Source organism: Coniosporium apollinis (genome assembly GCF_000281105.1).
Source record: "Coniosporium apollinis CBS 100218 chromosome Unknown supercont1.10, whole genome shotgun sequence".
In the NCBI taxonomy this organism is placed as follows: Eukaryota; Fungi; Ascomycota; class Dothideomycetes; genus Coniosporium; species Coniosporium apollinis.
This window is the reverse complement of record NW_006913272.1, coordinates 337,750-356,604: the sequence shown is the minus strand read 5'-3', so window position 1 is coordinate 356,604 and position 18,855 is coordinate 337,750. Positions and strand designations below refer to the sequence as shown.

Here is an 18,855-nt window from a genome sequence, read left to right as displayed (position 1 = left end):
TTTTACATGTTTCCGGTTCGGGTGCTGGAGTTGGATACCTGGTGGAAGTTAACCTCTGCTGTGTTCATGGCTGACGTTTGATAAAATGCATCACGAGTCCGTACCTGGAGATAGATAGTGTGGGTCCCAGGTTTAATGATATACGCTCATCGCGTCTGGTCTGCTCTTTCCAACATATGGTAGTGACTTGAATAGCGGCGGAGGTTGCGCTTTAGCATTGGTGTGCACGTGATGTGATACTAGATCTTCCCTCCGGCGCGGCTGGCGGCTCTCGTAGGGCTGCTTAGCGACGAACGTCGACGCAAGACACACGGAGAACACCATAGTGATCTACAGAAAACCCCACGAAGTTACTCAAGTATTATCAGCACCCACCGAGAGCAGCCTCCAGACAATCCATCACCCTGGCTTCCGCTGTGCAATCCTACATCCAAGAGGCCCTGCAAGATCCTCGGATCCAGCCATACGTACCGCGCAGACTCCAGCAGTACCTGCCGCAGAAACCTCCGCCGTCACTGCCCCTCGCCGCACGCTTCACCACTTGGTTCAGCCAGCTACAGCGCGAGCTCCAGCAGAGACTCGGACAGACCCCAGTCCAGCAACCACAATCCCCGACCAATCCTATCGTCACCCTCGCAGCCACCTACCCCATCTACACCACCGCCCTCATCGCCGTCCTCCTCTACCTCTTCCTCACAAACATACCCATAATGTCCTGGACATCACGCCTCGGCGGCTGGTCCGGCAAGTTCAGCCCCTTCGGCCGCGATCCGCAGAACGCGGAAGTCAAGGACTCCGACTTCTCCTACATCACCTCCGACGACCTGCGGCGGAACCTCGTCCCGCCCACTTCCGGCCCACGGCCAGAAAAAGACACCGACGTCCTCGTGCTCAAGCACCGCAAGATCAGCTACCCGATACACTTCGCCCGCGACAGCATCGATCGCGGCGAGCTGACTGTCGGCGAGATAAGAAGCCAGGCGGCGAAGAAGATGGGCGCGGATCCCCGGCGGATCAAGCTGTTCTACAAGGGCCGGAACATGGCGGATGATAGCCGGCTTGCGCGCGAGGAGGGGCTAAGGTCGGACCTGGAGAGCGAGATCCTCTGTTCCGTCGGCGATGCTGCGCTTTCCTCCGACGGCGGCGTACCACTTGCAGATACCGTGAGCGCCGGCAGCGACGACGAAGACGATGCTGAGGATGGTGATAGCGCTGCCAATAGCACACCTGGTAAGGACGGCGCAGGCAAGAAGAAGCGCAGGTATCGTAAGAAGAAGTCGAAGAAGGGCGGAGCGAGCGGAACCTCCACACCCCCAACGAGTACCGGGACACACACGCCCACGGCCGAGTTCCTGGGTATACCGTCTGCGCCGCCCCCGAGACCGACCTCTGCTCCCGCGGCACCGAGGTCCGCTCCGCCTGAAAGCCCGCTGGACAAGCTGGACGCCATTGCCTCCACGTTCCATACGAAGTTTGTGCCGGATTGCATACAGTTTACGGCTCATCCGCCAGCGGACAGAGCAAAGCGGGCATTCGAGCATAAGAAGTTGACGGAAATGATTTTGGCGCAGGTCCTGCTGAAGCTCGATAGTGTGGAGACGGAGGGTGTGGAGGGAGCAAGAGAGAAGAGGAAGGCCCTTGTAAGGGAGGTCCAGGCAATGATGAACAAGCTGGATGAGGTTGCAAAGCAATGATGCGGACATCCGTAAGCGTCGGCATGCGTCAAGAACGGATGTTTACCAGCTGTTACACTAGCTTCTGCATGTTGAGTGCGCTCTATAGATGGATTAGCGTGCTGTTGTTGGCCGGTCGGGCGGCATTGTCATAGGCGTTCCGTCAGCGACATTCGAGCTGATGACTGGTTCTGGGCGACTTTCTACCTGCATCCATGCTCTAGGTGCTCCTATCCGTAGCACTGACTTATGAATCAAGAACTCTACGAGCGAGCTCATTCGTAAGCTCCTATGTCTACGATTTCTAGAACGCTATAGCGCATGCACACCCAATGACCCCCAACGTCTAGATACCACACATGCCTGCCTTGTGCTGTTGGATTCTGTTCAGCTCAATATCTACCCATAGTTCAACCACTCCTCGGTGCCCACGCTCTCACATCCTCCCTCCTCAATGGCGTCGCCCTCTCCGCCCTCCCCAATGCGCAATCAATCATCCACCAGAACCCATCCACATCAAACGTCCTCGGTATCCGCACCCCCGGCTCTCCCCTTTCCAGCAGCTCAACGCGCGTCCTCCCAAGCTGCAGCACCTCCTCCGGCACCTCGCTATGCTCACCCTTCGTATCGACCTCAACCCGATACCGCTCGCCGCCCCTATCATCAAACAGCTCCGGCACCACCGCAGCCGCTACAGCCAACGGATCGTGCAGAGGCGGGCCGGCCGAGAGCCCGAACTCCCGGTCGTAGGTCTCGCCAAAGAAGGTCAGGACGTCGTGGAAGAGGGCGCGGACGGGGGAGTAACTGCGTCCCTCCACTTCCCCATCCCTTTCCCCTACATCACTACTACCGGAGGACCAACGCTCACCGTGCAACAGCCCCCGCCTCACCCCTGCGTCCGCAATAGCCTGATGCGTCACGTCCAGCGGCACCAACACCGTCTTCCCCGCCAGGACCTCGTCCTCCAAGATCTCCTCTGCAGCCTCCGGGTCGCAGTAAATATTAAACTCCGCATACGGCGTCCAGTTCCCGAATCTCTCCCCCTCGCCCTTCTTGCGGCCGAGAGGCGCGGAGCTGAAGCCGTTGCCGATGGCGCCGCCCATGATGCTGAGGCCCGCGATGTGGGATTTTAGGGTAGGGTGCGCACGGAAGAGGTGCGCGATGTTGGTGAGGGCGCCTGTGGCGATGAGCCAGGCGGTTTGAGGGGGGTGGGCGAGGAGGGCGGTGGATATGGCGGTTGTGTAGGGGGGATGCGTGAGGGAGGGGGTGGTCGATGGGGGGAGGAGGGGGACGCCGTCGAGGCCCGATAAGCCTGGGATGGGGTTAGAAGACGTTCAGGCTATGTAAAGCGCCTACTTAGGGGCCGGCCCGTAGTTATGACTTTCCGCATTCCTTCAACCATCATTGTAACAAGACATCATCTCAGGGGTGGAGCAAAAGAGATATTCCAACGCCGAACAGGAGTTGAGACGGCCGCTCAACGCTAGCTGCCAGCTCGTACTGGTTGAGATTTTGCCGAATTGGTGTGAACATACCGTGTATTGCTGGTGCATGCACTGCATCTCTGATCAACGGCTTGGATGCTCCTGGATATACTGGGACATCGCGACGGCCAATGGCTTCAAGCACTCTAAGGGTGTTACTGGGGTTATAAAAGTCAGTCCGGCTCACTATACATCGAGATCTTGCTAGCGGAGAGAGACAGTTTCATCGATACACATCCAGTTCATCGGCAGAGCGAAGTAACGTGCTGCAACTATTCTTCCAGAAGAGCTGACTGTACTAGACTCTGAGAGCAGGGACACTGGAAACAAAAGAGACTGTGGATTAGAGATCCGAACTAACGTAACCTACTTAGTGGTGTTCTCGAGCGAGGAATTGCCATGTACCGTCGTTATTCCCAGCAAATGGATTTTAGAGCAGTGTGCAGCAAGCAGAACCGCAAAAGCATCATCATGCCCTGTGTCGCAGTCCAACCAGATAGGAATGCGGTCATCGGCATCATTTTTGTCTTCAAACAACGCCTCGAGCTCGCGATGTTGCATCTTCGAAGCAGCTCTGTCAGCTGAATCGTGGTTTCTCAACGGCCGGCCACCCGGCGTCGGGATTCTCCACAACACATTATGCCGGAGTTGGTTCGCCGCGAGCCAGACCTCCCGTTGACAGCCTCGCTCGCTCTAGAGTACCAGACCAGCCACTGCTGACAACGGCACTCGTTCTAGCACTTCTGATGAGGTCATCTTGTAGGTAGGAATGACAGTGGTGTCTGATCCTATCTCGTTTTCTTTACTCTCTCAAGTCGAAGCTGTCGGACTATGCTATTTGGATACGAGTTTGCCAGCCTCGACGAGTCCCAGAAGGCGCAGCGCCGCAATCTGCTAGATTCTTATGGCCTTGTTGCGCAGCTTTCCGCATTTGCGGTGTTGTTTTCCTTCCAAGTCTACTTCTTGCTCTGCTGGCTCTGTAGAGATCGACTGCAAGCGGACGAAGAGCTCGTACCGCGTTCTCCACACGAAAAGAGCTTCAAAAGGGGAGATGGCCAGTGGGTTCGGAGAGGGTGTCGTTTTTGGAGGGTCACTTGCTGGTGGGCGACCGAGTCAGTGAGCCCCGGATGGGGCACAAAAGGGCAGTGGGCCACTGCGACTGGGTGGACCGCGTGGCTAATGTTCCTCTGCGTTCACCGTACAAGTAATGGTAAGAAACGAATCTTCTCGCTCGCTATGCACAGGGTAGCGTTGTTTCATTCAAACCGCAAACTGGCCATTCCGATTCATGGAGCGCTTCTCCTGACTGATCCAAGCAGTTATGCAACAGTGTGCTGATTTGCTCTAGACTACTTCCACTTGACTAAACGTTTTGGCATGGTCGGAGCGTCGCAGTTGCCTCTGCATTACCTTCTAGCCATGAGATCGCCGTGGTCACCTGTCCAAATCCTTACCAGGCTCCCTCATGAACAACTGAACGTAGCTCACCAGATACTTGGCCGGATTATCACTCTCCTCTTCTGTCTCCATGGTTCTCTCTACCTATACTTCTTCGTTATGTCAGGGCTACTTGTTAACCGTCTAAGAAACCGGGTCGTAATCCTTGGCCTTGTCGGTCTTTTTCTGTCCATCTTCATGAGCTCTACTGCCTTGGGCTATCTCAGGACTAGGAACTACCGAGTCTTCTTCGCCGTCCACATTACTCTAGCGCCTATACTTCCGGTTGTTCTCTTCTGGCACGTCAGCCATTTACGGACCTACATCTGGGAGGTTGTGGGTGTATACATCCTCATGATGGCCACCCGCAGCCGAAATATCGGCACCTATCCCGGAACCGTATCATTGATTCCGGGCACCAACCTCATCAAAATGGACATCCCCCTCGCCTCTGACACTATCCCTCAGAACTGGAAGCCAGGGCAGCACGTTTACGTCTCTCTACCCGCAACTTCTGAGGCTTCACCCACCGTCAAAGATCTGATAAGACAGCGCTACCGCACGAACCCCTTCACGATCGCCTCTTTACCGCACGAGGACGGCCGGATAACGCTCGTTGCTCGAACACTAGACGGGAACACCAAAAGGCTAGCCGCTCTGGCGCGATCCCTATGCGACCAAGCGGACGACGACAAAAATACTCCATCCATCGCCATCACAATCGAAGGACCCTACGGCGCCTCATCCCGCCTACCCGACCTTGCAAGCTACGACTATGTGCTACTGCTCGCTGGCGGCGTAGGTGCAACATTCGTTCTTCCAGTCTTCCGCAGCATCGTGGGTAGATCCCACTGGCCCTCGCCTGCAGCTGCAAGCCCCCAGATTCGCTTTGTCTGGACTGTGCGGAGACTCGCAGAAGTACGGTGGGCCTTCCCGGCCGCGGCCAACTCTGGAGGCGCGGCCACGAACGTCGGATCGAACGCAGAGGTTGAAGTCTACGTCACGCAGAACGGGCAGGCTCTGCATGATGGAGCTCAAGACGGTGACCTTGAGATGGCTGAGGGAGTGAACCTTTTACATACTGGGAGTGAAGCAGAGAAGATCGGCGGGAGCGATGTGAAGCACGGCCGGCCCGACTTGAAGCGCATAGTTGACGATGCGTTTGCACAGCCGCGAGGGAAGGTTGCCGTGCTCGTTTGTGGACCTAAGAGGATGACCGAGGAGACGAGGGAGTTGGTGGGAAGATGGGTGAGGAAAGGGAGGGATGTTTACTGGCATGCAGAGGCGTTCGGGCTTTAGACAAGGCTTTAGAACTGGATTAGACCTCTAGTAATATGGGTGCTGAATTCTTGACCCGTGGCAACACGTTCTCCGGTATGTCCTGACTCTGTGTTCTCAAAGCGGACAAGGCCCAAAGCACGTAGCACGGGTCTGCATTAGAATAACGCCCCCCACCCGCAAATACTCCGGCACAACTTATCAACAAGTACCGAGTCCACTACCTTGTTACCATGTCACTCTGCTTCTTGAAGCTTTTCAAGAAAAGCAAAGGGTTATGTTACACAACAGGAACACATCACCTTTCAGTCCATTGCCTAGGGGTTGAGCACGACGGGGATGACTGGACGAAGGAAGATTGGGATCTTCTTGAGACCGATTTGTTCGGATATTCAGTCCGAGCCTAGTTTCTAAGAATAAACCACGTAAAAGGTCATTCCATATACTCGCCTACTGTAGCAATAGCTAATTATCTGTAGACGCAACTCCATTCGAAAACGTCTTTGCAGCTTATCGCACGGGCGATGTGGACCAAGTCAAGGCCAGCCTTGATCGGCTGAGAGACGAGCATGCCAACTACCTCCGTAAGTCGCTCGCGGTGCTTGCATTGCAGGCCAGACGCTCTGGCATTCTCAAGCTTTGTCTTTACCAAGGGGGCTTTGCATTTGAGTCCTATTTCGTGGACGCCGCCGACAAATTCCAGAATGCCAGCGATGATCCCGAGACGTTCAAGGTCCTAGAGGAGTCCAGATTTCGCGAGCTATACCCACGGTCGACTGCGCGCACCGAAGAGGATAGCGAGGAAGAGTCGGAGGGAGAGGAGGACCCAAGTGAAGTGTTTGACGAGGGCGGTAAACTCCCGGTTGATTGGTAGAAGATCTGGTCCTGTAGCTACACACACATTCCTGAACTCTGGAATACATATGCTACTACATCTACACAAACGTGGTGCCCGCGGGAAAAGGATGAGCAGTCGAGAAGGTTAAGCGTTGGCCTGCGTCTACCCTATCAGTGCTTGCGTCGAAATTTGACTACCTAGGTACTCTTGCCGCCGGAAAGTCTTCGGTGTAGCCAATCAAGCCACCAGCCGTATCTACGGCCGCATCTATCTATGGAGATAAGACGGTGGCGGAATTATTTTAACGGCTAAGCCAACAATATAGACACTCACTGAACCAATCTATCGATGCAACGCTATTGTTTCACTATTCATTGATGATCGTAGCGATTATATAGCCTTAAGCGTGATCTGGGTGATGCGGTGCCAAGACTGAGGACTTTCCGGCGGCAAGAGTAAATACTCGGGTCAAGCTCAGGGGCTGCAGCACCAGGAATCGTTCACTCTTGCCCACCTCATCCAGTCCTCTCGAGGTAACTTAGAGTGCTCTGGCAAAACTGTCGATCACTAGCAACAGGCCAATGGCGTCCTACCGATATGAACCGCTCCGAAGTGCGTCACAGGAGATTCGACTTGTTCATCTTCTACCCGGCAGGTTTGAGGACGACATCAAAATCCGAATCCTCCATTCGCCATTTCCCCTGCCTGCCACACCTCCACCAAAGGCAAAGAACTTCCAGGTTGACTCTGTCCGGACCTTGGTCTCTCGGCCTTGGGAAATAGAAGAAACCGAAAGCGGCTACTTCATGATATTCAACGTTGTCACTGGTGAAGCGCACCCTCTCCTAACCGTTGCATCACCTCTTGAGGAGACTTCAGAATACCAGCCGCGATACGAGGCTTTGTCATACACCTGGGGAGATGCTGATGTCTCGGAATTCGGTCAGGTTGAGGATAGCCAAGGCAGTGGCGAGCCTTCCGCGACATTGGGGTTGCGTCCCAACCTGGCCTCCGCGCTCCGCTACTTGCGCCACTCAGATGAGACGCGGGTCTTATGGATCGACGCCATATGCATTAACCAAGAAGATATCGAAGAGCGCAATGAACAGGTGAAGAGGATGACAAACATCTACACACTAGCCCAGCGGGTGATAGCTTGGCTTGGCGAGGAGTCCAACAACAGCAAGCACGCACTCGCAACACTACAGCATATCGGGCGGCAACTCGAAGCAACGAAGAGCGGCCGAATCATTGCCGCACCCGACGCCACGGAGCCTCACCTGTGGAGGAATGACCACGCGCCGTCCTTCGATCAGCGGACCTGGCAAGCTTTAATCAATTTCGTGGAACGCGCGTGGTTTTACAGGCTCTGGTGCTGGCAAGAGATCAAGCTAGGCAGCTGGCACGCGTTTCTTCAATGCGGCGGTGATACGATACCGTGGAATGATTTTTGGCTGGCGGTGCTCTGTCTACACAATAAAGACAGTTTACCTTCGATGCGGTTTCGTGAGCGATGCCGGCATATCGTCTTCCTTAAACATGACGCTGCGGGCCACTCGATGAGCAATATCCTGGACGTCAGTCGAAGCAAGGGCTGTGCTAATCCAAGAGATAAAATCTACGGACTCCTGGGCATCACACCAACATACTTCAGCTCCAGTATCGTGGTTGACTACCTACGACCCGTCGAGGACGTGTATAAGGAGGCATTCCTGACGCATTTGAATGCAACAAAACGGTTGGAGCTGCTGAAACATTGTGATCTAGCCAACCGCCAAATCGGGGGACCGTCGTGGGTGCCCGACTGGTCTAAGACAGAATTTGCAGCTCCAGTTCTGAGCGAGCAGCTTTCTTCTGGAATCTCACGGGCATGGTTTACATACGCAGAACCGGACGTGCTCGAGGTCGTCGGAAAACAGTATACCACGATTAAGACTGTCAGCGGGATGGCTTCCATGGTTGAGGAGGAGACGCTGCTGGCGGTTGGAGATTGGTTCCAGCATTTGCCAAACAAAGGCACTTACGTCACGGGTGAGACTATGGAAGCCGCGTTTGCCCTGACACTTTGCATGAACCGGACGAGAGAACGGCACCCGTACAGCCATTTCTTGAGCATTCCGGAATGGGTCGGTATGCTCCGCAATATTCTGTGCCTGACTGCCACCTCTCAGGATGACACAATATACTCCGCAAGAGAGACCACAAACACAATACAGAAGATTCGCGGTCGCCGGGTTTTCACTACTGAGACTGGGCACATTGGCACAGCTCCAGCTGGTGCTCAAACTGGTAAATTAGGAGTCACGCCATCGGTCCACTAGGAAACTTTGAACTGACTGTTACAAGGGGACTCAGTTTGCCTTATCTTAGGGACTTACGCCCCCATGGTCTTGCGTCGGACTTCATCTGGCCAATTCCATGTCGTGGGAGAATGTTATGTGCATGGCCTCAGTGACGCTGTTGGCATCCTTGGGCCACTGCCAGACCACTGGGAGACAATTATCAAAGGAGATGCCTTGGGAAGACCAACGCAACGTTTTGTTCACCTCAGGGACCACAAGGAGACTTCAAATGACCCACGGCTGGAACCCTTGCCATGGAATTGGGAGCGAGCGACGTACGAAAGACTTGCTGATGATCCGGCCATATTTGAAAGATTCAGGAATCTCGAAACCGGTGAACTGGTGAACTACGATCCGCGGTTGTTTCCGGAGGTGCTCGAGGCTCGCGGGGTTGAGCTTCAGTCCTTCAGGCTCGCCTGAGAGACAACAAGGAATTGGGCCGGGAACTCTTCATCCCGTCGAGCGAAAACGTGAACAAAGCAGTAAGCCGTTGATGATTCCAATTCCGTTGAGTTCTTTAACCACGAGAGCCACTGTGGAGGCTGCGGCCGCTTTTCAGAGGCAACGCCAAGCCACCCTCCAGGTCTTCTTCCCGGACTATAAATGGGTAGTTTATCCTTCATTTTCGCGCATTCTTTGATAAAGCTATACTGGGAGCCCGTATCTAGTGGAACACCTTCTGCAATGTTTGCCAAGCTCGTCTCCGGGTACTTTTGACGATACGGGAAACGGTGGTTGAATTTTGGGTTATCTGGAAAGCCTTGTTGGGCTACGTCAGCAATGTGGTCTAGGTCAGTCTTAGTGGCGAATCTGAGCTGAAGCTAATCGTCAGGAAGCACCGATACCCTTTTCTCCGCAATTTTTTCAACCAAGTGGAGATAAGTGAAAATGAGGCGTGGAATTTATCTGGTTGGGGCTGATTGCTACGTCGGCGTCCGCATAGCTATAGGCTCGCGTGAACTTGGCCTCAAACTGAGTGGTGGTGGTCATCTTGCCGTTTTCCCCTGGGCTCTTGATCTCCTTGCCCGGTTTAATCAGCTCCACCAGGTCGTTGTTGATCTGTCCGTTTTCCTGAAGTTGGCCATTGCCCCTGCCTCCGTCGTGCTTGGAGCAAAATCTTGCCCATTCGGTGTTTGCCGCGCCGCTATTTTCAAATCTGGGTAGCCACCTTATAATCTGACCAAGCTTCTTCTCCTTTGTGCCCGGCGGCATAAAGTACGCTGGAGGAAACTCGTCCGCCTGGCAGTGAGGACCGTCGGGATCATCCCGATAGACGGCTTATGTACAATGCTGCCATTTTTTGTCTTTGTGCTGTTTGGTCCATTCAGCAGTTGCGGTGCCGGGTTCTCGTTCGATTTCATCCCCGCAGGTAAATGTGCTCTCGACGAAGTCGTAATTGTGGATCGCAGAATAATAGTGATAGCAGGCCTGCGGGTATCTCTCGCCGCTACACGTTTCCGGGATGGTTGTCATGACTGGGTTGGACTTTGCAATCGTCGTAACATGGAATTCATCATCGCAATCGTTATCTGCAGAGAGGCATCTTAGTCGGTACTGCTCGCGAAACGCAGGAACACCTCCGAAAGGCTTAAAGAGGAGACTTACCGTCGTTTCCACGCTTCCTCATGTTGCATGCGGTGGTGCTGGCAGTATTTGGCGCTGTTGTTGGCGCCGTGTTTGGTGGACTTATCGTCGATGGATTTGTCTTGGGTGGATCTATCTTTGTTGGTAGACTTGGATTGCCCTTCGGCAGAACGCCAATGCCGTTCAAAATATCGAATACCTTTCGGAGGTCGTCGGGAAGGGCTGCAGTCGTGCCGCAAGGGTTCAACCAATTTGCAGATCCGCCGAGCGCTGCATCACCTGCTTCCAAGGCGTACGCGGCTAGCTGGGCAGCCTCGATAGCTGCAACTGCTAGAGGTCAACATCTGCATACTTTCGGGGGCATTGTTCGGCTTTAGCGTGGTTTGACATATTCATCTCTCAATCGATCGCCGCCCCAGCTGGTGGTATTGCCAACACGCCAATTTCCACAATCAGCTTGACTGCGGACATTATGAGCTAGCATTCAACCTAGGTAACCGTGAGTAAGCGGAATATGTGCATGTGTAAGCCTTTCATACCTGTGTGATGACTGGCAATGCTTCTACGAAGGTCTCTGCCAATTCGTTGACAGAAGAATTGTCGCACGAGCAGTTACCCGCTGCAATTTTGATGCCGCCTAAGGAAAGAGATTAGCAAGGTTCGTCGGCTGTATTAAAAATAATTTCAGAGCCGAGGAGGTTGGCGTTAGTGCTGCGATTGCTCGAGCCTCAAAGAGTCAGGAGTCTCAGGAGATTACACACCACCAAAGTCTTCCCACATAGCATTCTGGGCAGAACAAATTATTGAAGTCGTCTCGTCCCTTGCCATGGCATCACCCACGGCCTTGCCGCAGACCTCGTTGCACTGCCTGACGGAAAGGTCATGGTCCGGGGGATCGAATATGGTGCATTTTTCCACATTCGATGCTCGGTCCAAAGGCGTTTTAGGGTCGTCAGCTGAATACGCTGCAGAGAGCCCTATAAGGCCTATGGAGAGAAGTGAGATAAGGAGTTGCCTCATGGTTGGTAGCGGGCAATGCTGGGTTTGACTAACAGACAGGTATCGGATAAAGATATTCAGGTACTAGCAAAGATGAGAGGTAAAGGTTCTGGTACAATAGTACTGCTGATGAGAGCAAGAGAAGGCTCTTTAAATTACCTGAAATACTGGCAAAGAGCCACGGTACAGGTGGTATCCAGGGATGTGTTGGTCCCGTTTTCGAGCAAACGATTGTATCTGCTCCGGAGCAACGACCATGTTGGAACCAACACTCGAAGGATGTTTAGTCCTCCAATCGTGTAGACAGATCATTGAAGCGGTAGGCGTCCGCGAGAGTTGGATGCTCCACCACGTTATGTCGGGACCAACACTCGAGAGAAGCGTGCATACAAGGCCATTGAAGCGATAGGTACACACGAGACTTAGATATCTACCATAGAACCAACACTTGAAGGAAGCGATAGGCATACATGACACTTAGATGCGCTGCCGCAGGATCAACACTCGAAGGGAGCAGTAGGCGCACACGAGACATGAATGCTCTATCAGCGCGCAGCAACACCGCCATGTGACTGTTAACTATAGCTTCGTCTTTCGAGGATCTTGGCAGCTTACTGTGGGTCTGGAAGCGACAAGGCATTTTTACTTAGCGAGCGGTACCTGATCTTTCCCTTATCTCGAAACCTCCGGTAGGCAATTTGTGCTGTTTGTGGCTGCGGCGTTGGCGGCGCGGAGCTTTCTCGGACTACGAGTATTCAGCCATGTTTGTGAGATGTTGGACTACAATTCCAACATGTTCGACTATGCAGTCTATGCTTACTAGACGCTCGTTGGGCACGGGGAAAGACGTGAAGGGCACCGTGCAATCAACTGGGCTTTGCTTGCCTCCCTTCTTCTCGCTACGTCGAAGCTCGTAATTCTGAAAGTGCTCCCTCTGTGCTGCTATCAACAAAAAATCTCCTCCCACGCCTGCTTCACCGCCTTCATACACTCTTGTTTTCTAAAGTCTGACGAGGGCCAGCCGTGTGCATGGTAGATCTCCTTCAACCTGTCCATATCGAATCCAGAGCATTGGCGCATCAGCCGAACATCTGTTGCCTCCGTTGGTATCTGCACTGAACGTTAGAGCAGCGATTCCGTGTCGGCATAACAAGTCATGATGTCCGCTTTGAGATAGATGGGGGAGTTCAAGAGTACGTACGGCTTCGAGGGATCTATATTGCTCCTTCAACATCTCGAAGAAATCTCCGACCCTGTACGTTGCATACTCACGCCAGGTCTCCTTTGAATCTTCGTCTATGTGCTGCAAAGCCTACAGTAAGCTTCGCGTGCCTGTAAAAGCCTACTTTAGGGACAAGACTAGGGCGTACCTGTGACAAGTCCGTGTACTTAGGACCAACTTGGAAATCACAAATTGTTATGGTGCCTCGTTCGGTATCAAGGAAAATATAGTGTCCGTCTCTACCTCCAGCGGTATTTGCGAGTGTGAGGACATGTGATGGGATAGTAGTCTCTTCTTCAATAGGGTCAACTCTATGTCGAACGGATGAAGCTGCCGCCCTCCGAAACACTTGTCCGTTATAGTCGACAGCCGAAGTCTGTTCGTAGATTTGGTACGGGTCAATCTCCCCGTCAAACGCCGAGTCTCTTCGTACAAACGGCATATGGCGAACGAGGTCCACCACCATATCGTTTTTCCCCATGAAAGCAAGATACTCTGGGGTGATATCAGGCCATCCGCCCGGTGGAGGATGTACGACTGCAGAGGCAGGGAGGTGTAGTCCGACCAGAAATTCGTAGAAGGAGCTGAGAGCCGACACGACCTCGTCGCGCGAGTAGGCCATGCCGCAAGGCGTCTGGAGAAGCTGCCAATTCACAGACTCGTCAAGGGAGCCACGAGTTTGGGAAGAGAGAGGTTGGGGTGACGATCAGGAAAAGGTTGTCGATGCGGAGGGCTGCCGCAGCGACTACATTAAATCTATCTAATAACAAAGCACGAGAACCGGGCTTTGAAAGGTGCAGATGGATGAACACGATGGAGGAAGGGACGACTATCTGCGCATGCCAACAGCGGGAGGTATTTGATCCCAATGCCTTATCACGTGCGTGCGGCGCAGACTCTTTTTGTGGGGTACGTATGAAACTGCGCCGCTCGGTCAGTTCGTAGAGGGGCTTACTCTATCCAATCCCGTCTCTTTGTTCTGCACCTAAGGGATGCTCGCATGTCTGAACTTCCATACTTCGAGTTGACATTGCAGAAACAAACCTCAGCGTTGGGTGATTGATTGGTGCTCACGTGATCCCTTGGCACCGCCCAATCGACACTCCAATCGCTATCTTATCGCTGGCCGGAAGCCGGAATCGGAAGCCGCAGCTCGAGGCGCCAGTCTCACCTCTAGATCACCAGCTCGAGAGCACGAGAGCGGTGCAGTAAACAGTCGGCTGTCCGGCGTAACCGTATGGTTCTTGTTATAGTCATGTCTTGATAACCTTATCCATCCTCAGCGCATCCAGCCATAGCTTCTCTCATCGATCTCATCGGGTTCCTTATATACCCCGGCTATATACCATCAGCCAGCGCTCCTCCAACATGGCGCGCAACATACCAGCCAAGGCAGTGGTGCCCTTCCTGGTGGCCATGATGCTGGCCACCGGCGTCTGCAACACGCTCCTCACTAAATATCAGGTCTGCTCCCCCTTCCAAAGCTTACCTCGCGCTATACGATACACCTGGCTGACCATGTCTTATCAGGACATGCAATGCGTCCGCAACTGCTCCTCCGCCGACCCCTCCAAGCGCCACCACTTTGAACAGCCCGTCATCCAGACGGCGCAGATGTTCATCGGCGAAATGGGCTGCTGGCTTGTCGTCGGCGGCTTCGCGCTCTACAACCGCTACCTCTCCCGCTCCACCTCCACCTCCTATCAACCAGTCCCGTCAGGCGAAGCCGAGGCCGATGGGGACGACGATAACGAAGCTCCCCTGGCAGCCCCGCTACATCTGAAGACTGACCACGAAGGCCGCATACCGCTTGAAGGGTGGAAGGTGTTACTGCTCGCGCTGCCGGCGTGTTGTGATATCGCGGGCACGACGCTTATGAACGTGGGATTGCTGTTCGTGGCGGCGAGCATATACCAGATGACGCGTGGCGCGCTGGTGCTCTTTGTCGGGCTCTTCAGCGTGCTGTTCCTGAAGCGGAGGCTCGGTCCCTACAAATGGTTTGCACTGTTCGTCGTTGTCGCTGGTGTGGCTGTTGTAGGGCTGGCGGGGGCTATCAGCCATGATGATAAGGCGAGGCTGGGTGCTGCCGGAGCGGAGCAGTTGCAGTGGCATGAGGAGATCAAGGGGTATGTCGGAACGGCGCTGAGGTTCGCGAGAGATGTGGCCGACGAGGCACACAAGGCGGCGAAGTCACGCTCGAGCGTGCAGACTATCATTGGAGTGCTTTTGATTGCGGGTGCGCAGATCTTTACGGCAACGCAGTTCGTGCTTGAGGAGAGTATCATGGAGAAGTATGCCCTCGAGCCGATAAAGGTTGTGGGCTGGGAAGGCCTCTTCGGATTCGTAGTCACAGTCATTGGTATGGCGGTCTTGCACCTTGCGGTGGGTAGGACCGAGTCTGGACGGTACGGGTATTTCGATGCGAGGGAAGGACTATGGGAGATTACGCATTACAGGGCAATTGCAATGAGCAGTCTCTTGATCATGATAAGTATCGGGTAAGTCGCAATACCTTTGTTACAACAACGCTTCGGATACCCGCTAACCGTCGATATAGCGGCTTCAACTTCTTCGGCCTCTCAGTCACCCGCACGGTCTCCGCAACATCTCGCTCGACGATCGATACCTGCCGAACCCTCTTCATCTGGATCGTCTCGCTGGGGCTTGGCTGGGAAACCTTCAAGTGGCTGCAGGTTCTTGGCTTCGCGCTTCTCGTATACGGGACCTTCCTGTTCAATGACCTCATCAGACCGCCTCTCAAGGCCTGTATCACGCGGAAAGACGAGGCGGATGAAGAGCTCCTGCCCGAGCATCCAATCGAGCACACCTAGGCATGGTCTGGTGCAGTTATGGCGTCTGTGGAGGTTTGGTGTTGTTTGTATATGATAGTTTGGGGCTCGTTGTAGTTTGCAAATCCCGACACATCATTATCTCACTATAACATTGAAAGGCTATTACAAACGGAACGGCAGTAACGACGTGAGAAGGGAGCTGTCCCACACCTGTTCATCGCCATGCTCCAAGAGCTACTCTCCTCGCCGGAAACAAATAGAATCACGTGCCGCAGCCCGTGCTTCATCATCAAACCACGCGGTGAGGGTATATAATCGCCACATTCATTGATTATTAGGCGCAAGGTAACGATACAAACACGTATTGCAACAATAATGTCTGGGCCTTAGCTTGGAGCCATATTAATGGTGGTTAACTAAAAAGTCATCCAGAAACGAGCTGGCTGAGTTGAGTGATGGACCACGGGCTGCGGCACGTGATTCTATTTGTTTCCGGCGAGGAGATTAGTTTAGCCATGAGGTTTTAATCACACGTCTCTACAGGATCCTCCAGCATCCGGTGGTTAGCGACCGCCATTTGCATGGGGATGATTTATTAGAATAACAATCTCAAAACGACTATACCTAGTATCTATGACCGAAAGTTGATGGGGAGTATCGAAACGTGTATCCTATAGACGATACAACTCTTTGCAACTTAGACAGCCTCAACTACCGTGAAAAGATACCTCAAAGCAGAAGTTTTACACATGCGTTTCTCCCTTGCAATTGACCCACGCTAACCACCAGATGCTGGAGGATCCTGTACGTCGTGACGCTTGATGATGGAAAGACGCGCACGTGTCAAAGATGTACCTTCCCTCGGAGAAGCCTTGCATGCGTTGCGAAGACGCCGTTGAAGCTTGATGGGACGTGACGCTGCTCGGCGAGGAGTAGCGCATTCCAATCGGTATGGGTCCCTTCACCTTATGCAGTCTCTGCCTCATGTTGCATCTCAGTCCGCGGAACACTTCTACTGACTGTGTAGGATGCATTGGCAATATGTAATACTGCCGCGACATCACCGAGTGTTGAGCTGTCGAGCTGTCCATCGACGTCAGAACAGCCTTCGCTTCCCGCGTTGACTGCCACGGGCCGTCATCCATGCCTTGTGCCGATCAACGACTCAACCATTGACTTTTGCCCATCCTGAAATGCCATCCTCATGCAGGGGAATAGATTAAGTAACGCCACAGATTACCATTGGCAGCGAACCACATCCCTACGGCATTCATCGCCAACGATGTCAAGTCAAGTTTTTAGCAGGTTGACGTCAGATTCGGTTTCAAATCGGCCAGCATCCCTAGTCAATACTCGTTGGTAGGTGAAGTCACTGTAAAAGCGCAGAATTCCTGACCGGTGAAGTGTCAAGGCTGCTCTCTTCTCTTTGCTAGTAACAGCGTCAAAAAGTCAGCAACACCTACAAAATGGTCTGCGGCATTCCAGGCACACAGCGTAGCCGCAATCTCAACAAGGAATATCTTGATCAGCCGCGCTACAACATCCTTCTGACAAACGGACGATTTCCAGTGAGCCTGGATCTAGCGCGACAGCTCTACTGGGCCGGCCATCATGTGCATTGCGTTGATCCTATGGAGTACCATGTATGCAAATTCTCAGTCGCGGTCGACAAAAGCCGACAAGTTCCCGCGCCCATTGAAAATGCTCAAGGCTACATAGACGGAGTCCGGAAAGTCATCGACAAGTGGAACATTGACCTCATTATCCCAGTCCATGAGGAGATCTTCTATCTCGCGGAATGCGGAGACGAGGAGATCTTGAAGCGATTGCTGGCACCGCCGTGGGAAGTCCTAGTCCGTCTCCATAACAAATGGGAGTTCAGTAAGATGATGCGCCGATTTGGCCTCGATGTTCCGGAAGCACATCTATGCAAGAGCAAAGAGGATATCAAGAACCTAGATCTCTCAAGGGAATGGGCAGTCAAGCCAGTCTTCGGTAGAGCTTCGGGCAACGTGTATCACCTCAAGCCGGGCAAGGATGTTCCAGAGGACATTGACGTCAGCGAGAAGAACCACTACATCGCCCAAGAATGGCTGAAAGGGAACCGCTACTGCAGCTACAGCGTCATTCGCGAGGGACGGGTTCAAGCTCATGGATTGTACCCGGTAGAGGATACCATCGACGGCAGCTCCTCTGTGTATTTCAGGAATACCGATCACAACGGTATCAAGGCATATCTTGACAAGATCGCTGCAAAACTACCGAATGTGACGGCACAGCTTGCCTTCGATTTCATTGAGATTGACGGCCGTCTCGTCACCATGGAATGTAATCCTCGCGCCACAAGCGGGCTCCACCTCTGGTCTAATACACCCTATCTGGCGCGCGCCCTCACAAACACCTTGAGCCAAACCACCAAAGGCGACTACACCTCACCGCCTCGTACGACGACAGGCAAACAACCCCGGCGCCAACTCGCTCCCGGCATGATGATGTGGGAGCACAAAAAGGCGGGAGTGAAGGTCTGGGCTAAGCATATGGGCCGTCTGATGGGTAGTAGAGACGTCATGTGGAAATGGAGAGATATCGGTCCAGTCTTGATGCAGCCGTTTCTGCTGACGGCGTACTATAAGATCTGTCAGGAGAAAAAACTGGATCTGCCAGACATGTTCCAATATGATGTTACGTGGGAGCCTGATGGAGAGCATTTGGAAAAGGTCAGGAAGATGATAGAAGAGGCTGATGAGGATGATGGTGAAGAGAAGGGCAAGCCAGGAAACCCGGACCAGAAAGGTGATCAAGAGAGCACACAGTCGGATTCTTACGCTACCACTGGAGACGACTCAGACAAGGGACAGGACTCGACGCCCAGCGAGACATATCTCGATTACCGTGGTGATGCCGTGCTTCAATGAGCACTCACGCTTTCGCATCGATAACATAGGCCCAAGGCCTTCTCCGAAGATGAATCCACAGGATCTTGAGAACACGCTAGGAATTACAAACCTTGTCCGGCTTCTTACATGACTCTCAATCAGTGCTCAGGACTACCAGGAAGCGCACTGGGCCTCAACTTCGCACTTTTTCTACCAATCTAGTAAGATCAGGGAATAGCCTTTGGAGGACAACAGTTACCTCGACGCGGCGATCATTCAAGCGAAATACGCATTGCTGTGTAGAACGAGCGTTGCCAGACACACTGTACA

The 18,855-nt window shown here is 53.4% G+C and overlaps 8 protein-coding genes across 8 annotated transcripts; 6 read left to right on the top strand and 2 right to left on the bottom strand.

Annotated features, from left to right (window-relative positions):
• Positions 1–710: 710 nt before the first annotated feature.
• On the top strand, positions 711–1,694 carry W97_02693 (uncharacterized protein; the record flags this gene model as incomplete). The annotated part of the gene is made up of 1 exon (XM_007780592.1): positions 711–1,694. The coding sequence occupies one exon, from the start codon at positions 711–713 to the stop codon at positions 1,692–1,694; it is 984 nt and encodes a 327-aa protein (XP_007778782.1).
• Positions 1,695–2,083: 389 nt separating this feature from the next.
• Positions 2,084–3,078, bottom strand: W97_02692 (uncharacterized protein; the record flags this gene model as incomplete). Its single annotated transcript, XM_007780591.1, has 2 exons — positions 2,084–2,985; positions 3,030–3,078. 2 exons carry the CDS (start codon positions 3,076–3,078, stop codon positions 2,084–2,086), a joined length of 951 nt encoding a protein of 316 aa, XP_007778781.1.
• Positions 3,079–4,714: 1,636 nt separating this feature from the next.
• On the top strand, positions 4,715–5,893 carry W97_02691 (uncharacterized protein; the record flags this gene model as incomplete). The annotated part of the gene is made up of 1 exon (XM_007780590.1): positions 4,715–5,893. One exon carries the CDS (start codon positions 4,715–4,717, stop codon positions 5,891–5,893), a length of 1,179 nt encoding a protein of 392 aa, XP_007778780.1.
• A 35-nt stretch (positions 5,894–5,928) lies between these two features.
• Positions 5,929–6,746, top strand: W97_02690 (uncharacterized protein; the record flags this gene model as incomplete). Its single annotated transcript, XM_007780589.1, has 2 exons — positions 5,929–5,968; positions 6,352–6,746. 2 exons carry the CDS (start codon positions 5,929–5,931, stop codon positions 6,744–6,746), a joined length of 435 nt encoding a protein of 144 aa, XP_007778779.1.
• A 545-nt stretch (positions 6,747–7,291) lies between these two features.
• On the top strand, positions 7,292–9,472 carry W97_02689 (uncharacterized protein; the record flags this gene model as incomplete). Its single annotated transcript, XM_007780588.1, has 2 exons — positions 7,292–8,999; positions 9,057–9,472. 2 exons carry the CDS (start codon positions 7,292–7,294, stop codon positions 9,470–9,472), a joined length of 2,124 nt encoding a protein of 707 aa, XP_007778778.1.
• Positions 9,473–9,916: 444 nt separating this feature from the next.
• Positions 9,917–10,525, bottom strand: W97_02688 (uncharacterized protein; the record flags this gene model as incomplete). The annotated part of the gene is made up of 2 exons (XM_007780587.1): positions 9,917–10,272; positions 10,339–10,525. 2 exons carry the CDS (start codon positions 10,523–10,525, stop codon positions 9,917–9,919), a joined length of 543 nt encoding a protein of 180 aa, XP_007778777.1.
• A 3,700-nt stretch (positions 10,526–14,225) lies between these two features.
• On the top strand, positions 14,226–15,688 carry W97_02687 (uncharacterized protein; the record flags this gene model as incomplete). Its single annotated transcript, XM_007780586.1, has 3 exons — positions 14,226–14,321; positions 14,388–15,355; positions 15,415–15,688. 3 exons carry the CDS (start codon positions 14,226–14,228, stop codon positions 15,686–15,688), a joined length of 1,338 nt encoding a protein of 445 aa, XP_007778776.1.
• A 1,427-nt stretch (positions 15,689–17,115) lies between these two features.
• Positions 17,116–18,564, top strand: W97_02686 (uncharacterized protein; the record flags this gene model as incomplete). The annotated part of the gene is made up of 1 exon (XM_007780585.1): positions 17,116–18,564. One exon carries the CDS (start codon positions 17,116–17,118, stop codon positions 18,562–18,564), a length of 1,449 nt encoding a protein of 482 aa, XP_007778775.1.
• Between the last annotated feature and the right edge of the window lie 291 nt (positions 18,565–18,855).